The 26,228-nt window shown below is 40.6% G+C and overlaps 1 protein-coding gene across 2 annotated transcripts in view; it reads right to left on the minus strand.

Moving 5' to 3' along the window:
- The window catches only part of SYT1 (synaptotagmin 1), a 765,091-nt gene that overhangs the window by 141,414 nt on the left and 597,449 nt on the right, over positions 1-26,228 (minus strand). For both annotated transcript variants that reach the window (XM_068276627.1, XM_068276626.1), the window contains exon 9: positions 20,434-20,601. In XM_068276627.1, coding sequence (XP_068132728.1) covers positions 20,434-20,601 — 168 coding nt within the window. The remainder of the gene's footprint in view (positions 1-20,433; positions 20,602-26,228) is intronic.

Raw genomic sequence — 26,228 nt, forward strand, 5'->3', positions numbered from 1 at the left:
ACGGACGAAGTCCATACGAACTCCGTGTTAAAATCCACGAAGACTGATAACCTAAGACTATCCCAAATCAGTGTCTATGATACACAACCACCACCACCACCCACAGCTACCGCGATCCACAGTCCAAAACCCATCCCAGGTACTAAAACCACTATGATCAAAAATTACTTTTTAACAGTTACCAAACAGCTTAAAGAACTCATTCCCAATGATGACAACCCCAATAGCACCATGTCCTCATCTTTTTTAGATCTTCCCTTTTGCATCACCCAGAACACGTTACTACAACCACTACCCAGCCCCACCGCCTCCCATGTGATCCTCCAACCGAAATACAAACTAAAGAGATTACTCCCAGAATCAAGAAAAGAGGACATGGAGGGAAAAGAAAAAAAGAAATTGAATAGAATCACCAACCCCGTAACGACTAATCAAACAACCACGCTGCATTTTCAATCTCTCCCATCCTGTACTCACCCCCCATGAAACTCAACTGCTAGAAAAGGGTCTCTCCTTTTGCCCCACCAGTACTTCACAGATGACTAAATTATTTGTTGAATTCAACTCATACATCCGTAAATTAACCCGTAAAAGGCACTTTGCAATAAAAAAGCATGGGTCTTCCCTAAGAGAGACAGAAAATGTCCTCATCATCACAGCTAATGATCAACTACCTACCTACCTACACAGCCAATGCAAATGAAATCAGCACTGAAAAATAAATTAACACACATCTAAAAGGCCGTTTACGTTTTTATCCTACTGCTTCGAAGGGCAGTTTCATAGAGACTTTTTACTCATTAGTACTCAATGACTTGCAAAAACTTGACCTGGATACATTGTTCCCTCAGTCAAATCTGACCATACTTGAGAAAAGAGCTCTTAACACTCTCAAAAAGGATCAGGATTTAATCCTCAAACCCACCGATAAGGGTGGGGGTATAGTATTATTAAATAAAACTGACTATTTATGGGAAGCACACAGACTATTAGATGATCCCCGTCACTACACCAAACTAGACACTGACCCCACCACTGACTTCAACACCATTCTCAAACAGTTCATCAACCAAGCATTCATAAATGGCATTATTACTAAAAAAGAGAGGAATTTTATCATTAATCATCATCCAAAAACACCTTTTTTCTATTACCTCCCAAAAATTCACAAAACCCTGACTAACCCACCCGGCAGACACATCATTGCAGGCATTGAATCAGTCACTAGCAACCTATCCAAATGTGTTGATCATCACTTACAACCCCATGTGCAAAATTTACCATCATACCTGAAAGATTACCAGCACTTAATCCAATTTCTAAATAATGCTCCATGGGATATAGAATACCTTTCGTTGACATGTGACGTTTCTTCATTATATACAAGCATTTGACATTTATTCTGGCTCAGAACATTAGTACATTTCCTGACATGCCCTCCTCTCAACAACAGTTCATTACCCAATGTGCAGAATTTATTTTACAGCATAATGCTTTTTCCTTTGCTGACAACTATTACCACCAAATTACAGGCACGGCCATGGGAAGCTCATTTGCACTCCCTCATATGCCAACCAATCCATGGGACTAATAGAACATCTCAAATTTTCACAAACGCACCCTTTCTCCAAGAACATTATTCTATATAAAGATACATTGATGACCTCATTTTCATTTGGAAGGGCGACCATTCACTCATTCCCTCTTTCCTTACATTTCTTAACGACAATCTGGCTGGTCTGACTTTTACTCACCAACATCACCCGACTTGTATTGATTTTCTAGATTTAGTTCTATTTATCGATGCAAATAATATTAAAACAAAAACCCATTTCAAAAAAGTTGACTCTAATAACTACATACATTTCGACAGTCACCATCATCGCCCATGGACAAACAACACACCATATAGTCAGTTCCGTAGAATTCTTCATAATTGCACAGATCTCACAAACTATCAGTCCCAATCTGACATACTCACCAAGAAATTCATTGAACATGGATATCCCAGAAAACTCATTAAGGACGCCAAATGGAAAGCCACTACTACCACTATTAAAACTACTGTACTGTTAACCCCGTCCACATATACCTCGTTTCCCAGATTCATCACAGGATTTAGCAAACAACACAGACAGATACGATCAGTTTTACAAAACAGGTGGGAGATCCTCGCAAAGGATCCTTACCTCAAATTGACACTGCCAAAAACCCCTCTGCTCACTTTCAGAAGGGCACCAAATCTCAGGAGCCTTCTAGCCCCCAGAAAACTTTGTTACCAAAGTCCCAATAATACTGAAACCCCACTTCCCACTGCTCCTGGTTTTTTCCCCTGCAAAAACGCTAAGTGTACTGCTTGCAGATACATTAACACTGCTAGCAGCTTCCAAACAAGTACTACACAAATCGAATATGATATTAAACAACCTATCACTTGCTCTTCCAGGAATGTTATTTATGTCATTTCATGTCCGTGTAATCTACAATATGTAGGCCGCACCACCCAATTAGCCCAGAACAGAATAGGGCAGCACAAACGCAACATACTGAAAAACTATCCACTCCATAGTGTATCCCGGTATTTCAGGTCCTTTCACAGCTGTAATCCACTAACACTTAAAATCACGCTCATTGAATCCATCTCAACACAAAATGCTTTTGAGGTCCTGAGGAGTAAGGAAATGTTTTGGATCCAGATCCTTAAGACACTAACGCCAGAAGGGTTGAATGAACAACTAGAAAAATTATAATAATAAAATCATACGAATTTGGTTATCCTTTAGACTTATTATTACTTTTTAAAGGTCTTCTGACTGGTCCTCTCTCTTATTCTCACTCGATTTTATGCTTATTGTATTTTATGCAAGTTGCTCCATTCCCTTTTCCTTATTTAATTCCTTTTTAATCACAATTTTTATATTTTTCTATAACTCATGCAATTCTTTGCAATATATGCATAATTTTGTATCTGTAAAAACATTAATGCTGTGAAGATTTCGTTTTGAACCCTACAGAATTCTTATCCACTGCCTTTATCGGTATAGCCTATTTTACACATTAGTAGCGTTATATAATACTGTTTTATTGATTGATCCCCCATTAAGACATTTGATTTGTCTATATCATTTTTATCCGGAAGTTCTGTGTTTTTAGGCTTCACGGCTCACAATGTGTATAATATTTGTACCCACCCCTGCTTTTTATGTTTTCAAGCTGATAATAACATTTGATGCAATTTTTAGCAACATACAATTCTTTGCATGTATTTATACTTTCCCAGAACACATTGCAAGAGTAACACACACTTTTCAAATTTACTTAATACAGATATCATCAACCTGTCCCAACCCCTGTGCCAGTACTCCCATTCTCCAGGTTCGACCATATTTTCAGTTTGCATATTTTTTGGATGCTTGCTATATAAAAACTCATAATTGCCCATAATATTCATGTCTGTTCACCTGCAAGAGTTAATGATGCAATGATATAATCGCACCCGCCCCTCATCAAGTGGGCATCTCTTAACAGTTATAAGGGAGTAGTGGAGCGTCCCAGACCTCTTCAGAGGCGCTCAGCCAGGCTATTGACCCGATTTTGGTAAGTGAAACTCCCATACTTTTTACTTCAACTGCACTTTATCACGACTTGCTTATTATCAGACCACAATTTACTTGTTACCAGTTCACGTCCACTGATACTACCTGTCACTGAGCTTAATTAATGTCAATATTCACTAACACTTAAAATTACGATCATTGTATCCATCTCAACACAAAATGCTTTTGAGGAAATGTTTTGGATCCAGATCCTTAAGACACTAACGCTAGAGGGGATGAATGAACATCTAGAAAAATTATACTAATAAAATCATACGAATTTGGTTATACTTTAGACTTATTATTACTTTTTAAAGGTCTTCCGACTGGTCCTCTCTCTTATTCTCACTCAATCTTATGCTTATTGTATTTTATGAAAGTTGCTCCATTCCCTTTTCCTTATTTAATTCGTTTTTAATCACAATTTTTATATTTTTCTATAACTCATGCAATTCTTTGCAATATATGCATACTTTTGTATCCATAAAGACGTTAATGCTGTGAAGATATCGTTTTGAACCCTACAGAATTCTTATCCACTGCCTTTATCGGTATAGCCTATTTTCCACATGAGTAGCGTTATATAATACTGTTTTTACTGATTGATCTCCCATTAAGACATTTGATTTGTCTATATAATCTTTATCCGGAAGTTCTGTCTTTTTAGGCTTCACGGCTCACAATGTGTATATTATTTGTACCCAACCCCGTTCTTTATGTTTTCAAATGGATGACGTTTGATGCAATTTTTAGCAACATACAATTCTATGCATTTATTTATACTTTCCCAGAACACATTGCAAGCGTAACACAATTTTCAAATTTACTTAATACAGATATCAATAACCTGTCCCAACCCCTGTGGAAGTACTTCCATTCTCCAGGCTCGACCATAATTTCAGTTTGGATGCTTGCTATTTTTTATTTGTTTTTATTGTTTCTTGACATCTTAACCACTTCCGGATACCGGGTGGTTTTGCTGATCGGTGCTGCGTGGGCTCTCCAGCCCGCAGCACCGATCAGCTAGCAGCCAGGCCGATCAGACTTCCCCCCTTTTTTCCCCACTAGGGGGATGTCCTGCTGGGGGGGTCTGATCGCCGCCGGCTGCTTGCGCTTGCGGGGGGGGGGCTCTCTTCAAAGCCCCCCTCCGCAGAGCTTCCTGGCCGCCTTCCCCTTCCCTCCCTTTACCTCCCCCTGTGAGCGGCGCAGGACGGAATTCCGTCCTGCGCCGGAGGTGCCGGCGGTCCCCGGCCAATCAGAGGCCGGGGATCGCCGATCTCCGCCACGGCGCTGCTGCGCAGCAGCGCCGTATACATGTAAACACCGGGGAAGATCTTCCCCGTGTGTTTACATTTACCCTGCGAGCCACGATCGGAGGCTCGCAGGGTGTTCACGGAGACACCCTCCGTGAACTGACATGGAACGGCCGCTCGTATTTCCATGCAATCCACTTCAGCATTCAGGGGCGTAGTTAAGCGTACGCCGAATCCTGAAGTGGTTAAACCTGTTGCGTAGTATTGTTTTGCACTGTCATTTTCATTATGTAGCATTGGCATTTTTGCATAAATTATTTACATTTACAATGTATCTAGAACCACATTGTTGTGTATATATATATTTTGCATTATATTACTATTACCTATATACTGTTGCACTTGTGGGTGCTTGTGTTAAGTGTTCCTCTGGCAACCAATTTTCCCCTTTGTTTCCTTCCCCCAGTACCTTCCAAAAAATTTTGCCTGATGAAGCGGGATTGTGACCCGTTAAACGTGTTGCAACTTTGGAGCTTTTAATAAAAAGTTACTTTATTCTGTAAGTAACATTCCATTGTCCGGTCTTTCTTTCTACGAGGGAGGTGAGTCCACCAACTTCCCCCTTTTAAACAGTTTTTAATCGATTTTACTCTACTTGGCGCCTCTGTGTTACTGCTTTACAAATTGTCTAGTCCCCCCTTGGTGGAGGGGTGTATCCCCATTTCTTCCTGTCTACAGAGACCGACTTCTTAAACCTGAGCGGGGTCAGGTTATAATTCTCCCCGCCCACTTATCCAGTGGTTGCCTTTGTGGCGACCCACGTTTGTGAGTATAACCATTACTTTGTTGTACACCTGACTAATTGTCACTGAGATACTACACTATATTGGGCTCTTGGTTTCCTTTTGTCTCCTTCAAGCTACTTACATATCATATGCACTGTATTGTCCAGGTTTAAATTTTGTGTGAATTTTATATAGTAAATAAAGAGTAAACTGTTTCAGGCATTTTCCATCTTTACTGCCTCTGACTGAAGCCGATCCTGATGTAATTTCATCCCTTACTCTTTTTTCCTCCTAGAAACTGCACTGTTATATCTAATTTGCTTTGTAAACATGTGAGCACAGCATAGATCCCATTTTAGCAGCTTCTGTAGAGGGGTAAGGTTTATTTTCCTTCTCAAGTTTAGCTTGTCACAATCAACTGCCATATCAGTGAGGAGCAGGAATGTGGGAGGGGAGATAACAAGCTTCCCTCTCTTCTGCACCAGAATAGAGTCAGGCTGACTAAGATAAGATTAATAATTATGATTCTATTAGAATGCTTACAATGCAGACTGCATGTTGACTACATAATAAAAACAGAGCAGTGGGTAAATGGAATTTGATTTTGTGGCTGACAATCTTGCTTTAAGGAAGAATCACAGATATGTATGACACAGTGATGTATGTATAGCAAGACATGGGTGGAGGATGAAGGGCAGGGATTAGCATGAGGAAGAAAACAGAGAAGCAGAAAGTGGGTATGACAGAAGAAAGTATATGTAAACAATGCTTGGCCAGAAAGCTCTTAGATAAGTTCATAGGGTGATAATTAACAATTCATGATAACTGCATTATTGATCGGTGTAGTCTGTGAGAGAGTTAGAATACTGATGTTATCATTGCAATTACATTTTAAGGCATCATAGCTCCAGGAACTTCAGAGCCTGTTCGCTTAATAAAATCTGTTGTTAAAAATGTTTTCTTACACTTGTGTTATAGCATATTTAGCGATATGTTAAATATGATGACATTATTATTATAGGACTTCACTGATAACTAGAATTTTATGTAAGCATTTATGGTTTGTGAATAGCTATGCAAATGACATTACAATCATTTAGGTCTACAGGATCTTCTAAAAAAAATAGCATATTGTGATAAAGTTCATTATTTTCTGTAATGTACTGATAAACATTAGACTTTCATATATTTTACATTCATTACACACAACTGAAGTAGTTAAAGCATTTTATTGTTTTTCTTATTGATGATTTTGGCATACAGCTCATTAAAACCCAAATTTCCTATCTCAAAAAATACTTCCATCTGCTGAAAAGCTTTATGGAGATGAAGATTTCATTTTTCAGCATGACCTGACACCTGCTCACAGTGCCAAAACCACTGGTAAATGGTTTACTGACCATGGTATTACTGTGCTCAATTGGCCTGCCAACTCTCCTGACCTGAACCCCATAGAGAATCTGTGGGATATTGTGAAGAGAAAGTTGCGACGCAAGACCCAACACTCTGGATGAGCTTAAGGCCGCTAGCGAAAGCAATACCTGGGCCTCCATAACACCTGATCAGTGCCACAGGCTGATTGCCTCCATGCCATGCCGCATTGAAGCAGTCATTTCTGCAAAAGGATTCCCAACCAAGTATTGAGTGCATAACTGAACATAATTATTTGAAGGTTGACATTTTTTTGTTTTAAAAACACTTTTTTCTTTTATTGGTCGGATGAAATATGCTAATTTTTTGAGATAGGAAATTTGGGTTTTCATGAACTGTATGCCAAAATTTATCAATAAGAAAAACAATAAAAGGCTTGAACTACTTCAGTTGTGTGTAATGAATCTAAAATATATGAAAGTCTAATGTTTATCAGTACATTACAGAAAATAATGAACTTTATCACAATATGCTAATTTTTTTTAGAAGATCCTGTATGTGTTCCATGGTTCTGAAGTAGTAATAAACACACCGACTGACTGCCTTGCCATAATAGCAGGTCTATGCTTCTTTTGGGAGACTGTTGCCAAAACAACAACACAAAGCTATTAACTCACTATATTAGAACTTTAGACTTGAGGTATAAAGCACGTTGTGGCCAAATGCCAGCTGGGCTATAATGGAGCATTCAAAAAATATTGTGAAAAAAAGAACAAGGAAAAAAAAAGAAACCATTGGATGCAGTGAACTGCTATAGTTGTGTTACAATGTCAGAACAAGGGGTTAAAGTAATTACGACCACAGGGTTTCCAAATAATTTTAAAGCTGAAAGCTTCTAGTAAAAGGGGAAAATAAAAGAATTATTGTGATGGGAAATTACCTGAGGGGGTTAGAAAGACTTTAGCACACAGTAAAGGCTAAAGCCTGTAGGGATATCTATCTTACTGAGTGATTATTGAGCTTGTATCTTTTATTGTCTCTGTTTGTGAACTGAAGCTGTCACCATAAGACTGAGCATGCTGTTGAAATGAAAACGGCCTAGAGAAAAACAAATGGGATGTGAGTTAAAAAGATATTTAGGAGATGACATAACATAATGAAGAATTACTGAGTGAGAAGTGACAGTATCTGTGCCCCCAAACAGGCTTGGGAATATTAATTCCTTTCAGTGTTAACATAACACACAAACCTGAAAATTGAAAATGTAAATGCCCCAAAAAAAGAATGCATGCTCAGCTAGAAGGGACAAGATCCATTGTCACTGCATGTCAGCAGTGAGTGGCTATATGGATTGTTACTTGAGACTTTATCACATGCTTTAATTTTCAGTTCTTCATTCCAAAGATAAATAGTGGATCATCCTTATTATCTCAAGACATTGGTATCATTCCTTATGCCTTTGCACAATATCCTAATATATTCAGTGGGGCAGTGCACATAGGCATTTTGAGGCAGTAGGTGTGAGCTGGCCCTGAGGGAAGGGAGGAGTTCTCCCTTTGGACCTCCTCCTTTTCCTGGGTCCAGTGATTAGCTTTAGGGTGGTTTGAAAGGAGGCCTGACTTACTTCCTCCTTCCTAGGGTATCCCTCCTAAGTCCCCTATATGCAGCATATGATTCAGCAGTGAGGCTTAAGTCTGACCTGATCTGATGCCTCCATTCATCCTCAGCACCAGCTGGCTGCTCACTGCTTCCTGATTCTCCTGCATGTTCCATAATTATTGTTGGCATGCAGAGATCAAGCAGACACAGAGCACCAAGCTACTTAAGAGGACGGATTGGACACATTACAGCAGGTAAGGCTCTAAAGCTCTTACTGCTGCACTTTACTCTGCATATAGAGGAGGCAGGAGGGGGAAGGCACAAGATTACCAAAGAAGCCATTGAGGATGGGGCGGGTCTAAGCCACTAGGGAAGCTATATCGGGATGGAAGGGCTACTAGATCACTAGGGGAGCTATACGGCAGTGTTTTCCAAACCTGTTCTCATCACCCACCAATGCTACATGTTTTGCAGGTAACGTCACATATGCACAGAGAGGGTAATTAGTGTGTCAGCTATGTGGATTAACTGACTGCATGGATTTCCACAAAACATGAACAGATTTATTTATTTAAGTATTTATATAGCGCCAACATGTTACGCAGCACTGTACAGAGTATATTGTCTTGTCACTAACTGTCCCTCAGAGGGGGCTCACAATCTAATCCCCACCATAGTCATATGTCTATGTATGTATCGTGTAGTCATGTATATATCATCATCTAGGGCCAATTTAGAGGGAAGCCAATTCACTTATCTGTATGTTTTTGGGGTGTGGGAGGAAACCGGAGTGCCCGGAGGAAACCCACACAGATACGGGGAGAACATACAAACTCCTTGCAGATGTTGACCTAGCTGGGATTCGAACCGGGACCCAGCGTTGCAAGGCAAGAGCGCTAACCACTACGCCACCGTGCTGCCCACGTTGGTGGGTCATGAGGACAGGTTTGAAAAACACTGTTATGTGGGGCTGGGGACACGACTAGACTACCAGGGAAGCCATTTGGGATGATAGGGGGCAACTAGATCACCAGAGGTGCTTCTGTATATGGTGATGGGGCACCTCTAGACCACCAAGCAAGCTATATGGGTGACCACTAGAACACCAGGGAAGATATATGGGGATGGGGGCACCAATAGACCACAAGCGATACTATATGGGGATCAGGAACCATTATTTATACATTATGTTATTTTTGTCTTTCTGAAGTCAAAACCCAATAATTCAAGCAAACTTTTACTTAGTGTGGACCTTAAAAAAGTAATATTACCTGCACCTTGCAGCAAATCTCTGTTGACCATGGTATGTATTCTCTGTTAAGTCTTCCTGATACCTGATTATGGTGCTTAGTATTTTTTGTTGCCTGCATAGGAGCTAAAATCTTGCTACCAATTTCAGAACTATGCACAGAAGAGGGATAATACACAGCATTTAGCTGCTGTGCAGTTGCCTCTGCCTGCCAGGTGAAACATGCCACATGAAACGTGAAACGTTAACTGCTTAAATTGACCCTGATTAATTCTGTGTAATCAGAAAATGGTCATGAAGCATTAATTGGTTATTCACATCTGCACGGGCCCTGAACTATTGGAAATTTAGACTTGTTTTCATCCATTCTTGTATTGTTCGAAACCTTTTTCTTCAAGAAAAACTTTACTCGTTCCAGGCTAAAAATATGAATCTTGCTGCTGTAGTCATTCAGTGTCAAGCTCAGTGTCTGTGTCAGTTTCTCATTTACATGTATATTATTCAGTAAAAGAAAATAAAGTGTTAGTGATACATAGTTGTCATTTTGGGGAAAACACTTGAAAAATGTCATTATCATTGTATCAGAATCAGTGACATTGAGCAGCAATGTTTCAATTTTTCCCCATCACCATTTCCCCCCCTTTGTTGAATCAGATATAAAGAGGGTGGAATGGAAAGCTGTAGACACAAACTGGAACAGGATGGCATCTCTGGTAGGCAAGGATGTACCCTAGAGATGTGCCAGATTGCTAAGTTTTACATACTCACATTACTTAAAGCAAACTTGAAGTGATAATACATTTATGAGATTTGACATTTGTAAAACGAATACTAAGTAAAAAGTACACAGTACATACAGTATATTCATTTTAAGGTTTGAAAAGGCAGGCCTGAAGTTTCATCCAGATGTAACGTCACACTGACAATGCTGTTATTCAGTTACCACGCAGTGAAATTAGGATTTGTAGTTCTTCATCATCATCCTGCTATCATAAAGTGTATACAGGGGATTTATGGCCTCTAATTAGTTCTAATAGTGCTTCTGCGGCAGTCTGACTGCTCTGACTGTACAGATAAAGTCCCAGTTTACAAATCAGTTTATACATCAGAAAAATATAAAATTAAAGAAACTCAGGCACATTCTAACCAGGATTGGTACTATATGTGCATATCATTCACAGCACAATAGGGGTAAAGAGGCACCCAGATTTGACATTACTTTGCACATGCAACACATTTCACAGTAGCAGTAGCCGGATACTATACTATCCAGCTACTGCTATTTGGCACTTGTATTGGCCTGAGGAAGCAGGCTCAGACCCGTGAAATGCATTGCCTGTGCGAAACAAACTTTGTTGTCTAATGAGGCTATTGTTATTGAGGTAAGCCACCTCATGTTTCATTTTTATTGATTTTAACCTAATTGTATTAAAATCTGGATGCCTCTTTACCCCTATTGTGCTATTAACCCCCCTTCCTTAGAGGTTGGAGGGGACCCTATTAGTGTCACGTGGCTCGCACCACTGTGACAACCAAGTTCTTTTACCAAGGAGAGTGACCGCATTTGGCCTGGACACCCTGAATGGAGTCAGGTTTATTTTTGCCACCTGCTTCAAGTGGTTGGTTGCCCCTGCTGCAAACCACCTCTATGAGAAGCCCTTTACTTGATTATCTCACATCCATTTTATTACAAAGTTACTACACTATCTGGGCTCCTGTTGTCTTTGTGTCTTTTCATTTAGGGTGACAAGACACCCTTCCCCCCACACATCCTCCACAGGTGCTCTTTAACCACAAATGTTGTGCAAAAAAAAAATAATAAAATGAAAATCGGTTCTGGAAAACTTAGTAGTAGATCTTATGATGTATCATTAAAGGGCTTGATGAGACTCCTTAGTGATACAAATGCTGCAATCAGAATAATCACAGTAGCCCCCACCTGCATGGCTTCCATCTGCATGGTGCTGATTGAGCAAACAGTACCTTTTCAGACCCAAAATCAGAGTAAAAAAAAGCCTTTGATGAGCAATTTCCAGTGTCAGCAAAGGAACTATTTGGTCAATGTTACTGGCCAATCATAGTGTGGCCCCAAGGCATTCTGTCACAGGCAGGCAAAACACTAGTCATATTTGTGCAAAGCATTTCGTTAGCTATACGCTGAGGTGATTTGCTATTCTTCCTTCTATGGTTATGAACTCTCTAGTTATAATCAATTGCATCGTTGGCTGGTTAGAATTGTAGCCTCCTGTGCTCACATTTCTATCTCTACAAACTGAGCAATTTACTGTTATATCTCTTGCGGATAATAACTGAACAGAACTTAGGAGGTTGGTAAAATACTATTATTTTTTTTCTCTCTTTAAATAACAAGGAAAGGACAGAAATAAGACTGTGGTTGCTTAGGCTCCCTGCACACTGCATGCGATTCCAATTCCGATTCCGCTTTTTAATCTGATTTTTTATCCGATTCCGATTCCAGTTTTTAATCTTTACTGCATGATGCGTTTTTTGATCCGTTTTTCTGTTGAATGTATTCAGGGAAAATCGGAAATTGAAAATCGGAATCAGAAACGGAATCGGAAAACAGATTTGCAGTGTGCAGGAGAACTGTTTTCAATGAATGGTTGCCATGCATTCTGCATGAACTGCACATTAGTCTGTCTGGCTAGGCTGAAACCATGGTAGATAGAGCCCACAGCAGAGTTTGATACACTTGAAACTCTGCCTGAATGAAGCCAGTATCCACTTATTAACTGGATACATTGGGAATTGGCAGTGATTTGTGCAAAAGCATAAGAGATTAAAAGACACAAGGCAGATAGATGAGTTTTCACTGTATGTTCTATGATGCCGAAAACAACTCAGATAAAGAGATTCAGGACATTGCTCTGCTTATAGTAAGTCTATTCATAATCAACTTGAATTTGTAATATAAATAGGTTGCCTAATGCTATTTATAAACTACAGTACCTACAAAATAAATGCATATTGTACAAATGGCCATTAAACATGTCAAACTGAGCCACATATGGGTTTTGCAAATGGAGCATGCACTTGTAATCCTGAAAAGAGGATTAAAAGACTTCCCTGCTCTGCACCAGTTACGGCTGTGAGGCTGTTATAGTCAGTACATTTTAGCCTTCAGTAATGCACATGGGATGACAGTTGAATGCTCTTTTTATCACAATTACTGTATATAAAAATGTATATGTTCAAATATGTTCTTTTTATAGTGCAAATCATTCTTTCTAATTGACAGCTGTCTAGAAGAAATTTTTTTTTTATCAAAATCAAATCAATCAAAATTCCATTCTTTGCATTTACCTGCAGAACATGTTTGTGAATGTCATTCATTATTTTATAATGGTAACCACATTTAAAGGAAACCTTAAAAGACATGTGACATGATGAGACAGACATGTTAAGTACAGTGCCTAGCACACAAATAAGTATGCTGGGATGCTTTTTTTTCTTTCTCTGCCTGAAAGAGTGGATATTCTACTATGCAACTACTCTACTTGTTTTAAAGTGACACTGTAGGGGGGTCAGGAGAAAATGAGTTGAAGTTACCCGGGGCTTTTAATGGTCCCCCACAGCCACTCTCCAATGCTCCGGCCCCGCCTCCCGTTCACTTCTGGAATTTCAGACTTTAAAGTCTGAAAACCACTGCGCCTGCATTGCCGTGTTCTCGCTCCCGCTGATGGCACCAGGAGCGTACTGCGCAGGCCCAGTATGGTCTGTGCCTGCACTGTGTGCTCCTGGTGACATCAGGGGAAGCAAGGACACCGCAACGCAGGCGCAGTGGTTTTCAGAATTTAAAGTCTGAAATTCCAGAAGTGAACCGGAGGCGGGAGGCGAAGCCGGAGCATTGGTGAGTGGCTGCACGGGCACAGGATGTCTGTGGGGGACCATTAGAAGCCCCAGGTAACTTCAACTCATTTTCCCCCAACTCCCCTCTAGTATCCCTTTAAGTTTTTAAACATAACATAAAACTATAAGATATCTAAAAGTAATTTTAGGAGTAGGAGGATAGATACCATTGTTTATTTCTTCACTTTGGTTTCACTTAAAGTGAACCTAAACTCTTGCACAGGACTGAAGGAAAACATAAATAAATGCACCCTGTATGTATTTTGAGAGTTTAGCCGGTCTTATTCCTCTCATCATCTGTGACTAATCACCACTGTAATTTGATCTCTTCAGCTGTGTCAGCTCAGGAATCTCGTCTGCTAAGACAGAGCTGCTAATTGGTAAACACAAGATGTTAACCCTATGTCTGCTTCCATGAAAGCAGGAAGTAGACCCACTGAAAATGTATTGAAGGATTCGTATCAGCTGTAACAAAGAAATGTTGTTCTTTAAAGGCTATTATGCTTTTGCATATCTTATAAAGCAGAGAGGAAGTTCTGAGTTCAGGTCCGCTTTAAGTATGACTTCAACTGTAGTCTTCTTTAAAGTGAACCTTCGGAATAAAAATCTACTCAACAGAACTGAAAAGGCTTGGTGATTCTTTAACAGTTTCACAGCATCAGAACTTTGTTTTTCTTACCAAAGCATCATTTTTAGCTGCATTTTTCTCTAAGCTCCACCCATAAAAGAAAAAAAGCCCAGGCTTTTTTCCCTGATGCCGTGCAGAGCATGATGGGTTTTCCTATGTTGTGATTCACGTTGCCTAGCAACTGGGAGGGGTGATCAGGACACAGGACAGTTGGAACTGTGTATCATACTCCCTGTCACCTCATTACAACCAAAAAGATGGCTGCCATCATGGAATCAAACATTTGCCTGTTCTTTTAAAACAGGGTGGGTAAGAGATTATATTACCTATCTATTTTAATTAAAATAAGTAATGTAACTTAATGAAAGTATGTTTGTTAAGGCTGAAGTTCCTCTTTAAACAGAAGCTAAAGACATGTAATTGCTTTCAGCTATCCGGATTAAAACATATATAATGCATACATTTAGGACAATGGGCAGAGCCATGCAATTCATTCCTTTATGTCTCTGTGGGCTGGAAATGCGTGCATAAACCTTAATGTACAAGCAGATGGAATTATGTATGTGGCTCAGTCTATTGTCCTGAAATGATGTATTATAGGAGTCTTGTGTTGGACAAGAGGAAGCAATTACAATGCTAATGTCTGACTACATTTCCAGTGGCTGGATATGCAATGATTGTGTATATGGCTCTGCATGACACCTTCTTTCCAATACATCTCCTATATAGTGTCAGGCATTACAGTGTCTTCCATTGTCACATGTGCAGAGGGTTGCAGGCACGGGTCTAGATATGAAGCTGAGGAGGCAAAGTGTAAACAGAAAAGGCCATTTCCCCTTGTGAGCCATTCATGTATACATGACACACTTCATCTACATACTCATTGCGTGACACCCTCTCCTGGTCTTCTCTGAGTGGAAGGTCATGTAAAATATTTTATGATGGACACACTTTTAAATTGTCATGTTGGCTTTACTGTTTTTACCTAAATTTAGCACTTTAAATGAACTATTTACAGCATATATTGTCAAATAAAAAAAAGACAACAAATGACAGCTTCATCCAGATTTATTTTATATGACTTCTATGCCCTGTCTATTCTGCCTGGATACATTAATATAACATTTTGATTCCTGATGAAGAAACGTTAACCTGGTATCACTCCCTAATTGTGGCCTCTATAGCCATTCACATTTGCATGCAAGATCTATCTCACATGCAAATAGCAAAGTAAGAGCTAATTTCACATCAAAACAGATTTGCAGCATCTGACTGATCGGCCAATCCCACACCACTTCCTCCAGCTGATCACATAAATCAATCAGCTGCGAGTAGGCTTTATTTTTCTGTCTGTAACTAACAATCTCAGTGCCCCAAGCAATACTATCTCCCCCCCCCCTCAATCCCCAATTCACCACCCCACCCATTGTCCATGACTTTTCCAACACTATCAGTGCCCCAAGCAAGACAGCCTCCCCCCAAAATTCCCACCCTTGGTCCATGGCTGTTTCTGAAAACTTCAGTGCCCAAAGAAAAACAGCCTCCCCCAATTCCCCCCCCTACCCCCCCCCCATCCTGTACATGGCTGTTTCTGACAACTTAAAAGCCCTAAGTAAGACAATCACCCCCCATCCCCCTCCCACCCCCCATGGCTGTCTCCAACAATTTCAGTGCCCCAAGCAAGACTTCCTACCCCTTATCACCCCACCCCATCACCCATGGCTGTTTCTAACCATTTCAGTACCCCAAGCAAGGCTATAACCAACTTGCATATGTGCATTCCGTTCATCCTAAATCCAGCTATAGATATGCCAGAAATACAGGGTGTGCAGATGTAATTCAGCCTCCATCAGCACACTCTATAAGCAGGAGCACAATACTTATACATATACTAACAGCTCCTGCTTGTGCAATAGAGAATGGAATGTGGCATGAAGCAGACACTGAAGTTCCTGGAAGATTTTCCATCATATTCAGCAGATTTAGTTACTAGTCTCTTGTCTTTGCTGACAGATTTTTTGGGAAGTTTACTCAGGTCAGTTTTTAGCTGGATTGAGCTATGGTTAATTTAAATCTATGGGCAACTTTAAATAGTAACAACCAATGCTGAATGGAAAAAATAACTAAATTAAATACATACATGCAGTCCTTTTACCATTAATATGACTTGATTATTTTTTACTTTTATCAGTGATATATTGAATGTATTATTTGTGTATTTACTTTATTAATTAATGTTTTTTCTACTATTTGATTGATCAGAAAGGACTCTGAGCATCAAAATCATATCCATATGTATTAATAATAGTCACACTCCAAATGTGGGGCATATGAAGGTATGGGGGTAAAGGTAATTGACCCACCTAGCAATATTATTATTAAGAGATGAAAACCAGTCCCCTTATGATCACATGGCACTACACATTTGACATTGTGCAATCAAACAATTAGTTTATTGAAACACCTGTTACAAACAATATGAAAACAAATTACGTCATTGGGACGTCTACGCAATGCCTCCGGTCCCACACGCCCACTATGCTTCTCTGTTTCTATAGGAACGAACGTGCTTTGCGTATGAATGGATTGGCTGCTTGTTGGGTAAAAGGTGAGGGGAAACAGTATTGTGGCAACCACGCCCCCTTGAGGAAGCCGGAAGCCGGCGAAACGTCGGGGGAGCCGCATACTTCCTGCATGGGACGCCACGCCGTCCCGACCTCCATTCAGTGCATTGCAGGTCCGCATTAAGGCATTGACATCTAGCCGTGCAAGCCGCCCGGTCCCGGGGCCGAGGTGGAGTTTGCTGTGGACTTGCTGTGCTACTCCTCTGCACGCCTTCACATACCCGCTTGGGGCACCTGCTGGAGCATTACACACGCACAATCTGCTTAAACTTCATTGATGGATGCCTGGGAGATGAGATTGCCATCCTCTGATGCGGTCTGGTGAGCCAAACTGTTGCACATTGACAAGTTCTTTGCTGGGCATTTATATATATTGCATATGAACTGTGATCGTGGAGATCCGATCTGTGTGTTCTTCTTTATGCTGCCTGGCTTTTGCATGGACTTACAGGTCAATTCGCATATAGCTTGTTATACTCCTGCTTACTAACAACCCGCTTCAAACCTGCTGCATAGACTCCCGTCCATTTATCCTGGTGGACTACATATCAATAGTGAGCTATACTTTGGTTGATTATATTTTTGAACTGCTCTGGAATTCCTGTCAACCAGTAGACATTGGAACATAGACCCTATACATTGGGTCCGACTTTCCAGATGCCGGCTAGTGAATGATGGTGTGCATGAGGAGCTGGATGGTTTGTGTTGTGACGGGGTGGCCATCCCATGTTCCTTTTATTGATTTTATGCTGTCTCTTGATATTTAATAAAATATACATTTTTGTTGCTACATACATGAATGAAGCTTGTTCTTCTAGTTAATGCTATAGGGGGTGTAGGTCCTGTTGCTTAAAATTTACCACTGCCATTATATTGTTTGTTGATGAAAACATTTAAAAGCAAGATGTGACTACAGGGTCCTCCCCTATAGTAATAGGTACAACTGGGAAGCTGGGAGCAAATAAATACAGTACAGTTGTAAAGACTGCCCCGCTCTGACCAATGAGAAATAAACACAGTCCATGACCATTGAAATAATGTCAGGGAAATTCAATGATATCATGATTGGTCACTGTTCTTAACAGGTGTTGAGGTGGTTATATCTTTTCCTGAATCCTGACTTCTGTTCTAACCCCTCACTTGTACCATCTGTCTTTTTCTATTGCCTCACGGTGAGGAGGCCAGAATTTAATGTGTCTGATTATTGTCATCTGGGATGATTGAATGACTACGAGTCCTCTTTCTTACACAGAATATGTTTTGTTAGTTATTTCAGAAAGAAAAGCTAATTTGGACATAAATACCTTTGAAGACCATCCATACCACTCAGCTGCGACAAAACCTCAAAGAACCAGATAATGTTTTTTTTTGTTTTTTTTTGCTAAATTGCATCTTTGCATATAATTTTTCTTATACATGTTTTAATGGGCTTGTCATTTCTTGTCTCTCGCCTGAACTACTCTACCTCTAATATATGTTTAATTTAAATATAAACTCCAGAAATGGTACAATCTGCTATAAAATAAATAGGCTATAAACAAATCCATTTGTATGTCTACTTTAATGGAACTGCTTAGAAACCACTGTATATTTCCATTACACACTGTGGTCCTGATCTATTAAGAAATCTCTTGTGATACCTGAGGATCCCCAGGGGTAAAACCATCTCTGATCCAGAAAACCCAGACTGGATCCTATTAATTAATCATTTTCCTGCTATTAATTTGTTAAGCTTTTCCATCTTTATCTGGTACACAACAGATCTTAGTGAGGCTTGCCAGGACGTTTGTGAATTAGTAGTGGTGTGGTTGCAGTTGAATGCATCATCCATAACAAGAGTTGTTTTCTTAACCCTCAGGCTGTCACAGATAACTATAGATGTTCTGTGTTTTCCCATTCATATGCCACGGATGTGTAAGGCATTTTAGTATAAAACTAATTCCGCCTGCAGCAGAAGTCTATAGGCATTTACGTTTCCCAATACTCATGTGCCACAGATGTCTACAAGGTGTTTAGTACAAAGTTTTGGCTCAGCGGCAACTTTCTCCTTTACTTGAAAAATGTACAATAATGCAGAATTATGCAAATGTTGCTGCAAATCTATTCAGCTTCAAAATGAACCAATTAAATGCTTGCACTACAGCATTTGATTAGTCAATTTTACAATAGATTTTAATTATAATTAGCATAATTCTGTATCATGATAATTAGCATAATTCTCCATCATCTCAAATGTATTTGCACCTGAATGACATCCCTACTGACTAATGTGGACTTTGGTACATGTAGATTTGGGCATTTTTTTTTAAAAGCTGGCAGTCTATCTGTTATCAGAGATGAGGTCTTCCACCTAGATCCTTTGAACCACCTCATGGAAATACATAGTTTCTATAGAAATGCTAGGTTTTGGGGAAATCTACTCAAGAATCTATTTTTTCTAAGAATGCTACAAAATTTTTGTGACACATGGTTGCACCCATCCCACCCAGCAGCTATCTCCACGGAGGAGAGAAATCAAGTTATACCACAATTTCAAGCACATTCAAACATGGACGGACCCTGGAAGTGGCACGGAGCTTATAAAAGGAGAATAACGTGGCGGGGAATAGGGGACAAGATGAGCGAGCTTCCGGCAGAACCAGCCTGTGTATAGTAGCTGGATGTCGGGAGGAGCTCTCCAGTGTCCAGTGGAGAGCCCATGGAGAAACTAGACTGAACTAGAATATGTAAGTGCAATAAAATATTAAATTTCAAGTTCAAGTCCTACAGTGTTACACTATTATTCTGAGGTACTGTGAATCAAAGCTGCTGGGATTTGATGGAAATTAATCAAGCTGATATGGAGTCTGGATGACTCAGTCACTCACTTTGGATACAGATCAATAGGTTAGGGGTGACCTGGAAATATCCCCAAATTGCTACTAGACCTAATTGGAGGTCTAAGAAAAGGAAGAGTCCTGTTTAATTGGGTGAGGGGGTGGCTTTCCTTGTCACGGATTAAGAAACTTGTGATTGGGAATAGACCTGTGAAGTGTCAGACCTGTGAATAGATCTGAAAAGTGTCAGTTCTTGGACAAACCTGATAATTGAAGGACATTGTATGACACCCTGATTGTTTTTTTGCAGACCCTTTTGTTGAAGTATATTGAGAAACACACCAAACATAGTAGTGTAGTGTGGACTAAGTATCTGTCAGCGTGTTGGTATAAAGTAAGTGAATTATACATTTGATTCATCATCAGTCAGGTATTCTGTTTAGGACTAGATTTTGATAACTTTTCTATTGTTAGAGGTATAAAAACACAGTTGCTCTTTTCACAGAATCCATCTTTCACTGGTCTGACTCCAGGTAAGTGAAATTTGTTTGCCATGTGCTGCTACAGTTTATGTTGCCGTATACACATCCTGAGTACTCTTTTAACTTCACATGATTAAACTCATATACAATTTGTAAATACCTTAAAGGTGAACTGTTCATTGAAGACAGGGTTAAGTGTCTTTCTGTGGACCTTGGTTTCAAATTTCTTCTTTTTATCTGGCAGCAGAAACAGCTTCACATAAGGATCAGATGTACCTCCCATATCTAAAGCGGGCAGCTCAGCTGCTTGAATTATCCCAACCATCAGCTAAAAATAGAATAAAAGGAAGAAGACATTCAGCTCTACATATAGCAAAGCACATCATATTCTTAATTCTTCCCTATAGGTTTTAGTACAAAGTTAAGAATAAGCCTAAAACATTTACTGCATGGAAACGTAGGTTAAGCTTCATTTTAAAGTGAATCTGAAGTGAAAATAAACTTATGAAATAATGATTTGTATGTGTAGTACAGCTAAGAAATAGAACATTAATAGCACAGATATGGGTCTAATATTGTTTCCAGTTTCAGAAAGAGTTTAGAAACTTCAGTTATCTCTGAGCTCTCGACCACTTGAGTTGGCTACTGTGCTGTTTTCTGAGACACTTATACTGTACTTCAAAGAAACAGCGACAGACAGCTTCAGATAAGATTTTTACTGCAGGGAAGTTGAAAGGGTAATTAGCTCTGCTCTGTTTCATAGTTTAATATACAGTGTGGTTTGTAAATTGAAAATATGATAGAATGATGCAATGCTATAAAAAGCTTTATACCTGAAAATATAAACATAAGACTGATTTGTTTGCTACTAATGTTCTATTAATTATCCGTACAACACATACAATTTATTATATCATAAGCTCTTTTTCGCTTGAGTGTCACTTTAAGATAATAATATCTTATTTTTCTAGATCACTATGTATATCCTATAAGGCACCCAGTAACATGCATGTTGTGAGGTTGACAGCACATCAAATATATTTTAATGGCTCGGGATGCAACACTACTGAAACATACTGCAGGACCAGTTTCCATGTGATATAATGTGGGGAATGATTTACTGCAGACATTGGGGAGTGGGTTATATCATATACTACACTGGCCACAATGCAGTAGCTGTGCGTTGTGGTATTTCCCTAATTGTCATATAGTGTTATAACCAGTTATTTTAATGATATAATAGTACTAATAATATTTCATATATTATAATACTTAAATAATACATTTTTGAATCCTCCTGAACATTAAAGTCTGAAAGTGGACAAAAACAAAAATTCCTCCACTAAAATAATGTAGTGAACAGCTCCATGGAAATTTATAAGGCCCAGATAAGTCTTTGCTATATTGTTTGACAGATATATCCAGGCCATTCAGCTCTGGAATATCTGTGCTTTAAACTAGCCAAAAGGAGCAACATGGCTGTTCGTCCTTCTGATGTGTAACAATGGCTTACAGTGCTGTTTATAGCCTACCTAAAGGATATCCAACATAAGTGAGTTTAAAAAAGTAATTACCTATTTATGTTCAATATCCTTCTGGTACACCCTGATTTGCTCCAATTGTTGCTAAAGACTCCGGACTGACCCCTGACCCTCCTTGACCCGGAAGAAGAACTCTGACTGAAATCACTGCTTGCAACCTGTGCAGGTGCACTCACTGCCATGCAAACTGCATAGGTGCGGTGGCAATTGCAGAATTCTATCATGTCAAGGCTGCCGGAATAAACTCACTTGTCTCAGATGTCCTTTAAGTATTTTAAGTTGATATTTACCTAATCCAGAAGCAGGACTCCTCTTCCACCACTGAGCAGTGCTGTAATGCTGACATCCTCCTTTGGATCCCAATTATCGTATTTTTTGGACTATAAGACACACTTTTTCTCCCCAAAAGTGGGGGGAAAAAGTCACTGGGTCTTATGGTCCAAATACAGGGAATCCCTGACTTACGAACGCCTGCCAATATGAACTACCGCTTCGCTGCAATGTCGGGGACTCCCTGTGCAGTCCCTATGTCCTCTCTTTGTCACCCTGTCTTTCTCCACCTTTCCCTTTCCCCTGTAAGTAGCGGAAGTATGTACCAATTGCCCCCACGCTGTGTACTTAGTGGCAGCCATGTATTACCGCCCCCTGCTGTGTAATTAGTGGCATCAGTATAATCCAATTGCCCCCGCTGAGTAATTAGCGGCAGCAGTATAATCTGATTGCCCCCTGCTGAGTAGCAGCCATGTCTCACCCGATCTTGAAAGTCCACGCTGTTCAGAGACCTCTCCTATGCATCATTCTTCCCCTACTGCCGGCCCCCTGTAATGACGCTATCAGGAAAAGCTGGCACTAGGGGGAAGAATAACGTGTAGGAGAGGTCTCTGAACAGCGCGGACTTCCAGGATCGGGTAAGACATGGCTGCTACTTAGTGGGTGGAAGGGAGGGGGGGTAGGGCAATAGGATTATACTGATTACACAGCGGAGGCGATCAGGTTATACATGGCTGCTGATAATTACACAGCGGAGGACAATCTGAGTATACGGATGCCGCTACTTACACTGCAGGGGCAGCTGGTGTAGGACATACAAAAAAGAGAGGGCACTTGCACAAATGCAGGATGCAGGGGAACAAGCTGGGGACACAGGGGGACAAGCAGAGGACACATGAGGACAAACAGAGGACACTGGGTCAGGGTCACAAACAGAAGACAAAGGGTGACAAGCTGAGGACACAGGGTGACAAGCTGAGGACACAGGGGGACAAGCAGAGGACACAGGGAGACAAGCTGAGGACACAACAGGACAAGCATAGCACACATGGGGACAAGCAGAGGGACAAGCATAGCACATATGGGTAAACAATTTATTTTAACACAGTTGCGATTCTGGATAGTATTAGTCTCAGCAGACCTGCAAGCATGGTATTTTCCTAGAAAGCAAGTTAAAAATACATAGCGGGTAATCCTCTACTGCAGTACACCCTGTGCTGAAACACACACTGTGTAGGAAAAACTTCCACCGCATGCAGGATGGGGATACACTCTCCCCCTTCAGTTCCCTGCTCACCAAAACGATAAGTTGTTCTAGGTGTATCACAGTATCTTTGCAGGCAAAGTTCTAAAGTGAGAAACACAGAAAGCCGCTTCTCATAGCGTAAAAAATGACTTTTTAATATGGCTCAAAAGCCCCACAGTCCATAAAACATACCAGATACAGAAAGAGTTAAAAGCTTATCTCACAATTCCATAATACGAGCAGGTCTCTCGGTTTCTCTGCCAGCAGCCCTCCGTCTCATGTTGATTCAGCAGCGTGCGTGTCTCTAGCTCCGCCCTACGTGTTTCATCACTAGGGGGCGTGACTCATCAGGAATTGTGAGATATACTTTTAACTCTTTTTGTATCTGGTACATTTTATGGACTGTGGGGCTTTTGAGCCATATTAAAAAGTCATTTTATGTTATGAGAAGCGGCTTTCTGTGTTTCTCACTTTAGAGCTTTGCCTGCAAAGATACTGTGATATGTCTAGAACAACTTATCGTTTTGGTGAGCAGGGAACTGAAGGGGGAGAGTGTATCCCCATTCTGCATGCGGTGGAAGTTTTCCCTACACAGTGTGTGTTTAAGCACAGGGTGTACTGCAGTAGAGGATTACCCGCTATGTATTTCTAACTTGCTTTCTAGGAAAGAGGGCCATAATAATTGGGGTGAGGACATCCACAAGATGCCCCTGGACCATAGGCGCACCAGGTTTAGTATATTTTTTCCCCTGGTTTTTGCCCTCTAAGCCTAGGTGCGTCTTATGGTCCAGGGCATCTTATAGTTCGAAAAATATGGTACATGTCATGTCATGTTGTGACCGGGACCTGGAGGATGATGTCTGCATTACAGCACCACTCAGTGGTGAAAGCAAAGAGCCGATCCTGCAACAAGAGAAATGATCCTGTGTCCAAATCAGGTAAACATCATGCAAGCCCTGGCCCACTCTGCATTTACTATGCCGGAGGCCACCAGAGTTTAGCTGTGGCAGACCTGCCCGAGTTATCTAAAATGAGATAACTTGAGTGGAGCTGTTAAAAGGTTCATTAACAAAACCCTAGCAAAAACTGGAGTGCACTGACAGCTATATGAACATATGAAGATATATCTTCTTATATTGTAGTATGAGCGCTCCTCTTTGATGACACCGATATTAACTATAATACCCAGTATGATTGTTTGATTATTTTTACTCTTATCATCGGTGCAATGAGCACTCTGTATTTAATTTAAGTCTATCTGGACGGATATATCCGTCCAGATAGACTGTGCAGCTGCCGTTGCCTGCCATTACCCCCCTGCCCCATCAGTGAATGGGAATATAAATAAATGAATAGTTACCTAAGGGTCTGAACTTTTTAAATATACATGTCAAGAGAGTACCATATATACTCACAAGCAAGCCGAATTTTTCACCCCCCAAAAGTGGCCCAAAAGTTGGGGGGTCGACTTGTTTGCGAGTTATGGTCCAGTATGGGTAGGTAGGTTGGTAGGTAGTGCCCCTCCCCGCTCCCCCCGCGGCCGCCGCTGCTATTACCTTAGGTGGCGCTGCTTCCTCTATCCCCGTCCTGCTCCGGTAACTAATTCACAGCAGCGTGCCCCTCGGCGGCTGCTGTGTGATGATGGAGGAAACCATAGAGAGCGGTTCCCATAGTAACGGCGATACATATTGCCGCTACAGGAAGCCGCTCTCTATGGTTTCCTCCGTCATCACACAGCAGCCGCCGAGGGGCGCGCTGCTGTGAATTAGTTACCGGAGCAGGACGGGGATAGAGGAAGCGGCGCCGCCTAAGGTAATAGCAGCGGCGGCCGTGGGGGGAGCGGGGAGGGGCACTAACTACCTACCCACCCACCTAGCCATACTGGGCACTATACTAGCCATACTGGGGCACTATGCTAGCTATACTGGGGCACTATGCTAGCTATACTGGGGCACTATACTAGCTATACTGGGGCACTATACTAGCCATACTGGGCACTATGCTAGCCATACTGGGCACTATACTAGCCATACTGGGCACTATACTAGCTATACTGGGACACCATACTAGCTATACTGGGACACTATACTAGCTATACTGGGCACTATACTAGCTATACTGGGGGACTACCTACCCATACTGGGCACTATACTAGCTATACTGTGCACTATACTAGCTATACAGGGACACACTGGGGGGATTACGCGGCCAGCATTTCATACCCCTGGCTTGTATGGGGGTCAATCATTTTTTCCTGGTTTTTCAGGTAAAAGTTGGGGGGTCGGCTTACATGCGGGTCGGCTTGCTTGCGAGTATATACGGTATTTTATTATATATTTTTAAATTATACGCTTGTAAATAGTAATGGACGCAAATTGAAAAAATGCACGTTTATTTCTAAATAAAATATCGGCGCCATAAATTGTGATAGGGACATAATTTAAATGGTGTAATAACTGGGACAAATGGGCAAATAAAATACATGAGTTTTAATTATGGTAGCATGTATTAATTTTAAACTATAATGGCCAAAAACTAAGAAATAATGAATTTTTTCCATTTCCAAATGTACTACCAAAAGAAAGCTTAATAAGTGGAGGAAAAAAACAAGATATAGATCAATTAATTGTGATAAGTAGCGATAAAGTTATTGGCAAATGAATAGGAGGTGAACTTTGATCGGATGCATACGATTTTCGAAACTGTAGGCAGTTAACTGTAGTGGTTAATGTTAGGCACTGTACTTGGCCTGAGTAAGTACAAAAATATTATTGACATTAGAGATGGCTCGAACCTTCGATTTTCGGTTCGCGAACCTCTAACGCGAACTTCCGCAAACTTTCGCGAACCGCAATAGACTTCAATGGGGAGGCGAACTTTGAAAACTAGAAACATTTC

The sequence above is a fragment of the Hyperolius riggenbachi genome, chromosome 3, assembly GCF_040937935.1.
Source record: "Hyperolius riggenbachi isolate aHypRig1 chromosome 3, aHypRig1.pri, whole genome shotgun sequence".
NCBI lineage: Eukaryota > Metazoa > Chordata > Amphibia > Anura > Hyperoliidae > Hyperolius > Hyperolius riggenbachi.